At 39.2% G+C, this 13919-nt stretch overlaps 1 protein-coding gene across 1 annotated transcript; it reads left to right on the top strand.

Moving 5' to 3' along the window:
* Positions 1–8445: 8445 nt before the first annotated feature.
* LOC139936528 (uncharacterized) lies at positions 8446–10383 on the top strand. Its single transcript, XM_071931363.1, has one exon. The coding sequence runs from the start codon at positions 8446–8448 to the stop codon at positions 10381–10383; it is 1938 nt and encodes a 645-aa protein (XP_071787464.1).
* Positions 10384–13919: the final 3536 nt, after the last annotated feature.

Below are 13919 nucleotides of genomic sequence, written 5' to 3'. Positions count from 1 at the left end.
AAAACACATCGGTACGAAATGTCATTGAAATGAGGAAATTCTCATCCAGCGCCCACTTTTGCATTGGTCTCAGCAGGCCACCGTAGAATGCATTGCACCACTATACGAGAAATAGCTACCATTGCATTGCGCACGGGATACCGATCAATACGTTGTACTGTATACATTCACATCGGTGTCGAGTTGGCGAAGAGCTGCACTGCTTTTACGATTTGAACGTTGGTTAACGATCATAATCCATTACTGTTTGCCGGCAATCGTCCACTTCTGATTCACCAAAGAGGTTCAAGTGTACGCAGTGAGCATTAGTCACATCTACAGCTTGAGGTAGGACTTTACTTGCACCTTGCGGCACTAGGGTCCATATCCATCTATAGACGTGTAATATTAACTGACAAGTTTCATCATCATTTATAATTTAGCGGTCGCAGCTTTAGTAGGACCAAAATGAGAGATGTTTTAGAATTTCATGCCTTTTAAGCAAATTTAAACTGTAGTGTATGACATCCCCTAAATAGTCTTTATTCATTCATTCATTCATTCATTCATTCATTCATTCATTCATTCATTCTTTCATTCTGTCGTTCTTTCATTTTTTTGTCACACCAAGTTTCACGAACCAAGAGCTGTTCCTAATTGCCCTATGCACAAACACATCAGCCATTGACATGTGAGGAACACATCATGATGTAGCACGCACTTTCCGCATTGGTTGAAACAGGTGCACCTATAATTGCAATACGAACCTTTGTACCATCGAACCATGACGAACACAATGGTTGGGGTATGTGGGGTTTTCCCAGTTGTGAGAAACTACTACTACAATCATGGAGGTAGAAATGTCCATGCTACAACGCATACCGGCCGCATGGCCGTGTGGTTTAAGCCCAACCATGGCCCAATTGCGGAAGTACAACATTATGTGGATTGGCGAAGGTGCACTGTTTTTGTAATGTAAACTTTAACGTTGTTTATCGTACAGAATCCATTACTGTTGCCGGCAATCTTCCACTTCCGATCCATCAAAGAGGTTCAAGTGTACGCAGTGAGCATTAGTCACATCTACAGTTCGAGGTAGGACTTTATTTGCACTAGGGTAAATTGTGTCTTAATGAACACTTGTGTGTGTACGTACAGTACAATAATCAGTTCACACAAACCTTTTTTGAAAGTTTTTTCAAGATCAATACAAATAATATCATTAACATTTCCTATTAATTAGAAGTCCTCTTATCCATTCATTTGTTGATATATAGTGTCACGTTTGTTTGTTTGTTTGTTTGTTTGTTTTTTGTTTTTTGTTTGTTTTTAACAATATTCAGTTATGAAGTTATCCGTCTGGCAGTGTGCAAATAAGAATGTAAAACATATATACAATATCAATAATCAGTTTAAAGGAACACGTTGCCTTGGATCGGTCGAGTTGGACTTTGAAAAGCGCTTGAAACCGTTTGTTACAAAATGCATATGGTTAGAAAGATAACTTAAAAGTAGAATATAATGATCCACACAAACATGCCTCAGAATTCCACGGTTTTCCTTTTACGTCGCGAAGAAACACGGTCGGCCATTTATGGGAGTCAAAAATTTGACTCCCATAAATGGCCGACCGTGTTAGTCGACGAGGTAAAAGGAAAACCACGCAATTTCGAGGCATATTTGTGTAGATCATTGTATTCTACTTTTACAACATCTTTCTAATCATATGCATTTAATAACAAACGGTTACAAATGCTTTTTATAGACCAACTCGTCCGATCCAAGGCAACGTGTTCCTTTAATATAAATGTAACCTCCATTTTAAGAACCAGAATTTTTAAAATGTACTCGTGGAAATTATAACTACTAATGACATGCCTTGAATTACACGCAAGCCATGACTTCAGTTGTCCCTGGTCATTGCCTTGGTGCCCCATAGAAACATTCCAATAGACTTTTGAGACTTTCCAATGGAAGTGCCCTTTGTGAAATTAAAATGGACTTATACCCTCTCAACGATGAAGCTAAACACTGTGATTGCTCGCTGGGTGTTAGTGTTATTCTTGATGTAAAGTATAAAGGGAAAGACAAGGGCAAAATCAATTACAACACACATCGCGTCTATGATGGCCTCCAAATGCCACAATTCCTTTAAATGTATGGGAGTCGTAAGTCAACTGTTTACACAATTCTGGGCATGGACACATAATAGGCCTAGCGTATGAAGTAGCCCGAACGTATGACGTCACACTTTGACGTATGACGTGTACCTTTGACCTCACAATCATTTTACACTGAGATTCGCGGTAAACTCACACCTACATTATACCAAAAGTATCGATGTTTTCAAAGTTTGTGTTTCTAGGATCCACACAAAATGTCATTGTCATCAGACCCTTTTAGTTAGAAGTCCTCTTGTCCATTCATTTGTTTATTAGGTGTCCGGGCAACTCTTTGATATTATTCATTTTATTTCTTTTAAGTTTTTATTCTTCCTCTCGATGATATTGTGCATGCAGGTAGACAATGACCAGTAGATAATACAAAAGTTGTAACGTCACGATGACGTCGTCAGTTGTTTAAATATACTAATCCAAAGTTTATTATTTCAAAAGATCGTAACTCAAGAAGTAAAGCCATTACAACAATAGCTTTGGACACCCAGCAGTGTGGATACGTGCGCATTACAAGTGTTATTATTATTATTATTATTATTATTAATTTACACCTCATCGGAAAGGTCTTGTAAAGAGCTTTAAACGCTTCACAGACATGACCCCACTTTGACCTTCACTTCAGGTTCAAAACATTAGTTGAAGATTTAACAAATCTATAACCGACGCCTGTAGTATGCGCCTACATATAGCACGAATGAAACAGTAATGAGAATGTCATTTGTTTACACTGTTGTTGTGACTACGTGCGCATTCACTAAAATGGCGTGATGCTGTATTCCGTTTTACGCTGTGCCGATGACCAATGCATATTATACAAATATTGACTGCCCACGCTTGTGTGATAACTTATATTATAACACCCCTTGCAAGTATTCTGCCTGCTCATTGGATTAGAGCGCGTCACATGACATGTCTTAGTTTTGCTAGACGACGGCCGTGTGATAGTGCGTCGGTTTGCCATGCGCTAGTCCGAAGACTAGCACACGGCGCCGTGCGCTAGTCCGACAGACTAGCACACGGCGTGCAGTACCCAGACGTCCGTTGCGTGTACGAGGATGATAAATTAATAGTCTGTAACCATTTCGGATTGCACGACACTACATACAACACAGTAAGTAAAAGTGTTTGCAATCTGTATTCGCGTCGTCCGTGGATTGTAGCATTCAGGTCTGTAACTTAATAATAATAGTACAGTATTTAGAAATGTTTGGGGTGTTATAAAACAAATATCGACTGCTTTTACTCGTGCAATGGTTAAAAACTATGACTCCCTCGGTGATCCCCGGAGCGTTCTATGTTCCCTCGGCTTCGCCTCGGGAAAATATAATGCTCCGGGGATCACCTCAGGAGTCATAGTTTTAACCATAGCACTCGAAGCAGTCAATATTTGTATATTATCACACAAGCGCGGGAGGAATACGGAAAAATATAGCGCTTATATCCAAGGTAGTGATAGTAGCCGTGCAATATAGTTTTTTATCACCACTATCCATTCCATTCTGCGAATCTGATTGGAGGGTAAGCGCGTACTTGAAAATAACATAATATGGCGCAACTTACGCAATAGACTTGATTCAAGTCCCATTCTCGTGTGAGAGGTCCTTAAGCTATTACCTCAACTTACTATGAAACAACCCCGTAGCATACAGTACAGTGCGCGCTCGCCGTCAAAATGTGGTCCCGAGAATGGGACTTGACGAAGTCGTTTCTTGCTCTGCACGTTGTTATTGGAAAATCTCCCCAAATGGGGAGATGTACAAAACCAATGGGAGCGTGGAAGCGCTGCCCTGCCGGTAAAATATTCATTATATTCTGTGACATCACAGTAGAAGACGTTGTAAATGCACGCGTCTATACGCGGCACGCACGTGGGGCGGGTAAACTCATTAGCAGGCAAGGGGGTGTCGGTGTCATAAGTCGTTTTATTGCACTTCCCAAAATTCAAATTTTGCAAACGAAACCGACCCCAGTGTATGTTACAACGTATTACTTAAATTCAAATGAACATTTAGTGCTTTCTGTTTCATAATTAATTGGTTATTAACAAATGTATTTCAATCATCAACTAAGTACTTAACCCACAAGTGACAAATGAACTAGTCTTCTTTTTGGGTGCGTTTGATTGGTCAAAACGTATCACGTAACAATGTTACATTATTCATAAGTGAATATATTTACATACCAAGCGACTGCGACATCGTCAAGTCCCTGTCCCGCATGCGGAACAGGTTTTGGAATGCAGAGCATAACAAAACAGTAGTTTTCTGGGGATGGCACGGGATTGGGACTTGAGTCAAGTCTACTTACGCAACGGAAACGAATGCATGTTCGGCGTAAAAATGTTTCCCTTTTGCCCTTCTGATGGCATATGGTGATGGTGGAATTGAAGACAAAGTTTCGCTGAGATGGCCACCTACTTCAGTAGTTCGTAAGACTTGTAACTACGTGAAAAAATACAAGCAGTTGTGTTGATCAACGGGAATAAAACAAATTCAGCGGAATGGTTTTGGATTCATTGACAGACTTCCATTTGCTGTGTTGCATTCCTTATTTCCATGATACACCTTACAGGTAGAAGTAGTACTTAACTCATTATATGTTTTTAGTCAAAATTCAAGAGGGGCTTAGGTTTGCCGTTTCCTCGATTTGCCTTCGTTTTACATTTTTATTAAAAACAAGTGCCCCTTTCAAAAGTCTAAAGTTAACAGCCCGCTCGTCTGTAGGAAAATCATTATCTTAAAATAAAGCAAATATCCTTTAATTTAAAGCCCACACTATTCTTGACTTAACGACATCATTACTAGACATCAATGTTTCTTGCACCGAAACTTGATGAGTATTCAAAGTTTTAAAGCAACAGAACTTTATAATTGTCAACATATGGCATGGCTTATTTTGAAAAATATTCTATTATAGCTTCATTGAACGTGATACAATGTACATGTACTTGTGAGTAACCCTAAGGGCAGTTTCGAGATCTGCAGCGAAGATGATCAAAAGGAAGTCGAACAAAAATATTGCTCTGTATGATTTATGATTATATTGACCCTTTCAATTCTGAAGATAAATTGAACAAAATCTCCCGGCGTCTTGGTGAGCGGTTTAAAGTATCTGGACTTCCGACAAGTTCGCAATGTATGAAATAAAGTTTGACCCATCCTTTAAATTTACAGATAATGACGTAAACAAATTAATATTTGCTTCGTCTGCTGGCAATTTTTTGTGTGTAAGTTTACTAAGTACGTACTTCATATCAAATCTCTCGATAAGAACTTGACGTCATAAGTTAAGAAATCTGTTTATAACAAAAGTTTATTGTTTTGAAAAACCCTTTCATGAGCAAAAAGATTTTCAGCTTGGCTTTTTCTTGTGAATATTCGTTGTATGCATGTTTTTTTTATAGTTCCCGTTGAAACTATGGTGGTAGAAACAAAAAAAATTAATGTATAAAAGTAATCCGTTTTCATTTTGATTTCTTTGCATGTTGACGAGCTATTAACAAGTTATTCCTTTCATCGATTCCAACACTGACACGAAGATACCCGAACACCTAGTGTTTGTTTATGGTAACACTAATTTCTAGTTTATTTGTCATTTTTGTTTTGAACAAGATGAAGTTATTAGTCTTGAAGTGTGCATTTATAACATTAAGAATTGACGAAACATACAACATCAAAACTTCAGTTTTATAATGTAGCCTCGAAGAAGTTTTAAAAATGTACTGATGGAACAAATGAATGCCTTGAATTACACGCAGGCCATGACAGTGCCCGGTCATGGCCTTGGTGCCCCTTCAAAACATTCCCATAGACTTTGCAAAATGAAAACGGCTTTGCTATACATTGTGATTGCCGGCTGGGCGTTGGTGTTATTCTTGGGGTAAAGTACAATGTATAAAAGGGAACAATTAGGAACATTATTGTTAACATTATACTCATGTCCATCATACAAATACCACAATAAGTCGTGTTAGTCCATTGTTCAGAAATCCTGGGCATTGTCACTTATTTTCGAGTACCATACGAACTAACCTGTCTGACGTCACACTTCGAGAACACTGATCTCTATTATAATGATCAGTGTTCGAGGCTCGTAAATAACCCCAATATACCAGCTTGACCGGATGTTGCCTAATGCACCTTTGACCTCTCATTCATTTCACACGGAGATTCATAGTTAACTCACACGTACATGTACACATTACATTTTGAATAAAACAATGGCGTACATACACTATGCACACTATGAAGGCAGAGGATCGGAAGTGCAAGCTGACATACTACATCACACCGGACCAATCACAACACATTTCTATATCCAATGCTATGAAGGCATATAATGTAATTAAAGTCACCTGGAAGTGGTATTTTTTTTTAAATAAAGCCTTTGTCACAAAAATATGTGTTTTTATGAGAGGAATGTGAATAAAAAGTTAACTAATGTTTAAAAATATTAGTTTTGATTGTATTTACAAATTTACGAGTAGGCCCCGACCCGAGAGGGCGCTGTTCGTGACGTAATTCAAGGCGCGATATTTGAAGAGAAAATTTGTAGTCAGGCCCCCGTACATTACGTCTGGGAACATGGCACATCAAAACAAATTTAGACACGATTTTACACACATACGTACATTGAAACTTGAACATGTTGAACGCCTAGTGGTTTTTACAAAAGCTATTGCTGCTATTTTTATTTAACTATGCGACTTTTTAGTGACCAAATGGGTTGTAAGATGTGGGTCTGCCTACGTATTATTATAGAAATACGGCCACGGAGCAAACTGCACGCACGCACTATGGCTGCTGTATAATGTGCGGACGGTCACATAGGATCTGCACGCACGGTGAATCGCATGCGGTACCCCAAAAAAATCGTGTCACTTGGCAAAAGCTAAAAACATACCCTCAAAGTTCAAACTTACCCGAATTTTTTCACGTTTTGCAAATGATCTTCTGGGTTCGTCACGTCTTTCAGATACCTTCTTCGACTTTCCACTAGCTGGAAAAATTGTTGGGACGGCGTCGTGTTTAAAGTCACCTGGAAGTGGTATTTTTTCAAAATAAAGCTTTTGTCATTAATATATGTGTTTTGATGAGTGGAATGTGAATAAACAGTTAACTAAGGTTTAAAAAAATCAGTTCTTATGTTATTTACAAATTTAAGAGTAGACCCCGACCCGAGAGGGCGCTGTTCATGACGTAAATCGAGGCAGACTTTGCCTGTAATGCGTAGAGTAAACACAATTGCAAAGTACATGTACGGACCAAGTCGTGAGTTTGTACGTTTCAAAAACAAATGTTTTTTTTTTCCCGGCAATGCCGACCAGGTGTATTGCTGCTGAATGCAGAAAAACACTTTTTGAAATGTACCAACTCACGACTTGGACGTACATGTACTTTGTATGCCTCGATTGACGTCACAAAAGGGGTAGGCGGAGTCAGCCCTCCAAACAACTTTATATATATATTAAACATATAAATCGTGACAAACAATTACTAAAAAAATTGTTTTATTGTTCGTAAGCATATACTCCTATGTTTGAAAGAAAACAAATTCTATTTCCAGGTGACTTTAAGAATGGCTCTTCTCGTCATGTCAAATGAGTGGTGTATCCAGGATACGAAGCACGACGGCTCGAAGTGTTCGCTGCATAGCGCTAAAAAAGACGTCGGACAGGACCACTTTGCTCTAGTTAATATGACTTTTGCAGCCCACAACCGCCTATACTTGGGATCTGCAGGAAACAGATGAAGACTGACCCCATCTTTAGTTGTTTTGCTGCATCCAGCAGCAATACACCTGGTCGGCATTGCCGGAAAAATGCAAAAAAAAATTCTTTTTCGCAGCGTACAAACTCACGTCTTAGAATTACATGTACTTTTGCACGTGTGTTTATCTACGCATCGAGGGGGGTCTAGTTTGATCGAGGCAAAGTCTTCCTTTTCCCACGTCACAAAAGGGGTAGGCGGAGTCAACCCCACAAGCACTTAAGTAATTTTGTTTACATATAAATCGTGACAAACAATTACTCCAAAAATTGTGTTATTGTTAATAAACATATACTCTTATGTTTAAAAAAAAAAAAAACTATTTCCGGGTGCCTTTAATGGGCTTACAAAACCATTGCCTGTGTTATTTATCATAGGAGGCAAGTATACTCTTATGAACTAACCCAGTAATGGTGCTGCCACCTAGCGTCTAAAAGTCTCCATAATTTTACCTCCCTGATTGTAAAACGAACACGTCCTTGTTTTATTTCATCAGGTAACAGGAGCCCATTCTCATCAAGATGGCTGAAGCTGCTTTACACACTGAGACCACTTGCAAGATTAGACATGTACACATCGAATGCCCAATCTGCCTGAGTCGGTTCACCGATCCGAAAATCCTGGACTGTCTTCACAGCTTCTGCTTAAAATGTCTTCAGGAACTTATAGACAAACAGGATCCAAAGACGGATATTATTATTTGCCCGATGTGTAAAAAGGAAACATCAATCCCGGATGGGGAATTGTCAGATCTTCTTAGCTGCTTTTTCTTGAGCTCGCTTATAGATGACGTCATTAATCTTGAAGATCAGAAGGAGGACATTAACTCTCCTGTCTCGACTTGCGAAGGATGCGACGAAGGTCTTGAATCCGTCTCACGGTGTGTTGACTGTGAGGTGAATTATTGCAAGACATGTCTGACAATCCACGCGAAATTAAAAAGTCACAGGCATCATCAAATCGTTGATGCTGTCGGTTCGTCACTCGAGCGAACCAAAGACAAGGATAAAGCTGCAGCACAAAAGTGCCGGAAACACACTGACCAGGAACTGTGTTTCTATTGCGACACGTGCGATTTACTTGTGTGTCTCAAATGTGCTGTTTTTGATCACCGAGCAACCAACCACAATCTCTCTGAAATCAATGATTCCATTCGATCTTATCGTCGAGCTGTTGATGAAGCCTTGCAGAAGTTTGATGAGTGTCGCAAGCAATTCCAAAAAGTGGATGACTCTATCAAGCACTCACAGCAAAGATTACAGCTCATGGTCGACCAGGCTCTTCGAGATATTGTGGCTAAGGAGGACGAGGAAATCACTAAGATAAGAAACGCATCTCGCCTCCTTCAAGAAAGAGTCACCCAAATCGGTCAAGAAAGAGGAGAGGGATTTGACAGCATACAGAGCAGCAATCACGATAAGATGAGCCGTGCAGAGCAGATCGTAGCTTCAGTCAATGACTTGATGCAACATGCTGATAACTTTGAGCTGCTGGACCTCAAGCCAAAAGTTATGCACAACTTAGACTTCCACAAAGAGCTTCAGTTTCAAACAGTGCAGCATAGCAAGTCATTCATCCGGTTCAGAGGTCATGATATCGTCACTGATGCAGATCTCGGTGCAATACTAGAGGAAGAGAAGTGGGAGCTGAAGACAGAGTTTGGTAAAGAAGGGAGAGGTGAGGGGGAGTTCAAGTTGGCAAGGGACGTTGCTTGTTTTAGCAATGGTGACATTGTCGTTATTGATTCAAGAAGGTGGCTATTATCCACATTTACATCAAAGGGTAGTTACAAATCTACAGGGGCTCAAAGTGGAACAGGGGACGGTAAACTAAAACAACCTTTTAATGTCGCCGTGACCTCTGATGACCTGCTCCTGGTTACTGACAGACAGGATGTAAAGGTTTATGATAGAGAACTGAGATACATTCGTCAGTTCCGACCCTCACAGAATCAAGTTGAGGGGCAGTCAAAGAGTCTACTTCGTGGTATTGCTGTGGACAAGAAAGATCGGATTGCAGTGGCTGACAGTGAGAGAAAGGTAATATCTCTCCTTAATATGGATGGATCCATCATTTCCACAATACATCATGACGATATTATTAGCGACTGCTGTCTATCTGTAAGCAGCAAGGAGCGTCTAATCTTCACAAACTACTACAAGATGAAACTAGTTTGTGTGGATTTCATGGGAAACGAGGTGTTCAATATCAGCACCTCAATTGACGGCAAACCTGTCAATCCTTATGGTGTGTGCTGCGACAATGCTGGAGACATCTATGTGTCTGTTTATTGCGGTGTCTTATTGGGAATCAATGAGATACATCATTACGATGCATCAGGTGAGCACATCGGCTGTGTAGCTCGTGGCTTGTACAATCCTCTAGGCATGACGTTTACTCCTACCGGTGACCTCATCGTGGCTGATCGCCACTCGGTCAAGGTCTTGCATCGTCTTTGAGTGTCAATGACGTCATGGTCGAAAACGATACAAAATCGCGGATGACAATTGGAAATTAACAACATCCAACAATAAATAATGACTAACCAAAACCAAGGCATTCTCATCAAGAATATGAATAATCTGTCATTCCAACAAATCCACAGTCAACTATTATTCTTAACGTACCAATAACTTTATGAAAAAAAAATTGACTTTCGCTTTGCATTGAGTCACTTACTTTTGGCCATAAATTCATAATCTGGCCTTAAATAGTACATATCTCATCTAATGTTAAAGTTAATTGTCCCCAAAGTGGGCCTTTTATTCAACGAGGAGTGACCTTTGATGATTTTCGGGGTATCGAATTTTTGAAGAGGGAACTGAGGGAAAAGAGAAATATTATCAAAATTGTCTTAATGGTTGCTACACGCGGACTATTACTTTTGAATTATTTACATCTTTTAAATGTATGAGTAATTGCCTTTTGATTGATGTTATGCTTCACGTCGGATATCCTTTTTATTACAACCACTCCATGTTTTAAAATAAAAGAAAAATCTTACTCGATATGTGAATATTTAACAACTGATTTACCTGTTGATATCATTTATCGAAATATCGATATTTTGCAAAACGTGTAGTTTTACTTCAAACATGCCGTCGGATACAGAGGCAATGCTAGGGCGCCACCTACAGACATGACAGTAAATAATGTTGAGTATAATAACAATGCTACCTATTATCAGCTATTTGTAATAAACGGAAAACTTGCTTACTATTGTAATATCAAGAGCTTGTAAGTTGTTTTTTCTTTGCGCTTTTTTTTTTACTTACTATTCAATGTAAATCACTCAATCGGTGATTAAGAGAATTTCATTTAATACTAAACTTAATAGCTGTTTACTCTGTGTTTGGAAGTTGATAGAGTATGGTATTTTCTCTTTTACTCTAAAGTCAAATCTTTAAGCATAATGTAGTTATTGGTAAATTGAAAACATTTGTAAGAATCAACGGCAACTGTTTAATTTCCTAAAGCTTTATTTAAATTTCTGGCTTCAGTTTTTAAGAATAAACCATCAAAATAAGTCTTTTCGGGAAAAGTTTATTCTTCAATTCTAAAATCTTTCTCGTGGTTTCCAAAAACAATGATCAACATATTTGTTTTCCAACACATAGTGCGCTAAACCATGTATGAGTTCGTTGCATATCTTGACTTATATGACAAAAGTAATGGACTTTACTATATAATTATTAGTAAAATACAAAGGTTCAATTCAATGAAGTATCAACAATATTAAAACAATTTCCTGGGGAAACCAAAGACACAAACCCTCAACGTACATTATTGTCTTATTCCCAAGTCTTCCTCAAAACGATCAACTACTTCACTATACGTGACCTCTAACCCCAATAGGTCAGAACCCCCCCCCCCGCCCATTAAAAAGGGGGAGGACCAATAAGGTAACATTACACATAAACAGGATTGGTTAAACACACTCAGCCCGTCACCGTCGTCCACCAGTGCCAAGAGACACTTGTTCCGATCCTACCAACATCAAGCGAAGTATAATGGGCTTGGGTATTGTTTCAATCCGAATCCCTTATAGCACTGTGCATAAACAAATCTATTGAACATGCTGTTGAAGAGTGTTAGGAGTATGCCCAAATACTCGAGAATAATGAGCTGAAAATGCTTTAGGGTGGCCACACAAATTGAAAGTCGGATTCAGGACAACCAAGGCTAACTGCATTTTGTATAGCTTTTATACTTTCGAAGTATGGTTCGGTCAGTTGTGGGTGACGGCCGGCTGTTACTGTTTCGTTCCACCTCAAACCCCCATGGGCCCTCGATCTCTCAGTGAAGTCCTCAGGTTGTCCTCTTTTATTTCCCCGGCCCCTCGTAACCTCCAGATTCATTCCAGGGACCCAAACTATACGTTTCTAGAGAGCCCTTGAGTTTGGCGTTCCGACAGTGCCACACTTGTCCCAAACCCACCAAGATAAAACCTACTCGATGGTGTGTTGTATTTCACTGTTCACCTTTATTTGAGAGACGTGTTAGTCTGATGAACTCATGGCAGACAGGGGATTCCCCATCCAAGAAGACCTTATGCTTCATCAGGCCACATTAGAAATCCCGCCACCAGCCCAGGGAAATCGGCAGATGACACGTGACAAGGTCAAACAGACCAAGAAGGTTGCTAATCTTCGTATTCATGTCGAACGTGTCGAATCTTGAATACCACTTTGCCAATCACACTTGTTTCTTCAGCTGATGATATAATTACAGTCTGTGCTGCTTTTGTTAATCTTCAACCAGACCTTATTACCTAGATTTAAGTTGTATCTTTTTTTAAAGGCAGTGGACACTATTGGTTGTCAAACACGAGCCTTCACAGTTGGTGTATCTCAACATATGCATAAAATAATAAACCTGTGTAAATTTGAGCTCAATCGGTTATCGAACTTGTGAGATAAAAGTGCAAGAAAAAACACCCTTGTCACACGAAGTTGTATGCGTTTAGATGGTTGATTTCGAGACCTCAAGTTCTAAATCTGAGGTCTCGAAATCAAATTCGTGAAAAATTACTTCTTTCTCGAAAACTATGGCACTTCAGAGGGAGCTGTTTCTCACAATGTTTTATACCATCAACCTCTCCCCATTACTCCTCACCAATAAAGGTTTTATGCTAATAATTATTTTGAGTATTTACCAATAGTGTCCACTGCCTTTAAAAAAAAAAGATACAACTTAAATCTAGGTAATAAGGTCGTAGAAACAAGTAGCTAGAAACTAGAAGTAGAAATATTTTTTACATTGCAACTTTTACTTTTACATGAACAAAAAAATGTGCGAGTCATGCTCACATCTTTGGCATCAATTGTAACAGAACTTACACAAAAATTGAAAAAAAAAAAATCTTACTAAATATTAATAACGTTTGTTCAGAAAGCCTAAAATCAAGTCCTGCCAAAGACTGAGGATGATTTGAATAATTAAAAATTTGAATAATTGCAATTATTTGGCAAAATGTCAAGTATTAACCTGCTCTGGCTATGTACATGTATGATAGAGGTTTTTATCACTCTTTGAGCCGTAGGTTAAGCAATCGAGAATCATGATTATATTTGCTGCAAAATTTGATTGATTAAAATTAAAGCAGAATGTGATAAGACAAAAGTCTGAACATTTGCAACCCTGATTTAGTTGCTGTCCTTACAACCTAAGCAACTCCAATCACCAGATGGTCTTGTAATATCTGCACAATACCAATGGAACCACAATTTACAACTGTCACATCTGATGCTATTATCTGCTACATCGGTTATGTTCTGTTCATCATTACATTCCTTGGAACATAGTGCACAAAATGTACAATGGTTTGCTAACTCCTTTGAGAGGCCGTTTTTTAGACCGCTTTCCCGTGCGGGCTGGCGGTAAGACCAGAGATTAAGAGCCTAGTAATGGTTGGCCTGGAGGTGGGTCGCTAGTGGACCAGCCTAGCTGATTTTGAGGTGGCAGGCTGGTTGATGGGCATGGCTGAGCGGATGGT

The sequence above is a fragment of the Asterias amurensis genome, chromosome 4, assembly GCF_032118995.1.
Source record: "Asterias amurensis chromosome 4, ASM3211899v1".
Classification (NCBI taxonomy): domain Eukaryota; kingdom Metazoa; phylum Echinodermata; class Asteroidea; order Forcipulatida; family Asteriidae; genus Asterias; species Asterias amurensis.
Note: the sequence above shows the minus strand (reverse complement) of the source record. Positions and strands in the feature narration are given on the sequence as shown.

What these genes read in the sequence shown, in the direction of transcription:
- LOC139936528 (XM_071931363.1), top strand. Translation starts at nt 8,446, where the DNA reads ATGGCTGAAGCTGCTTTACACACTGAGACCACTTGCAAGATTAGACAT.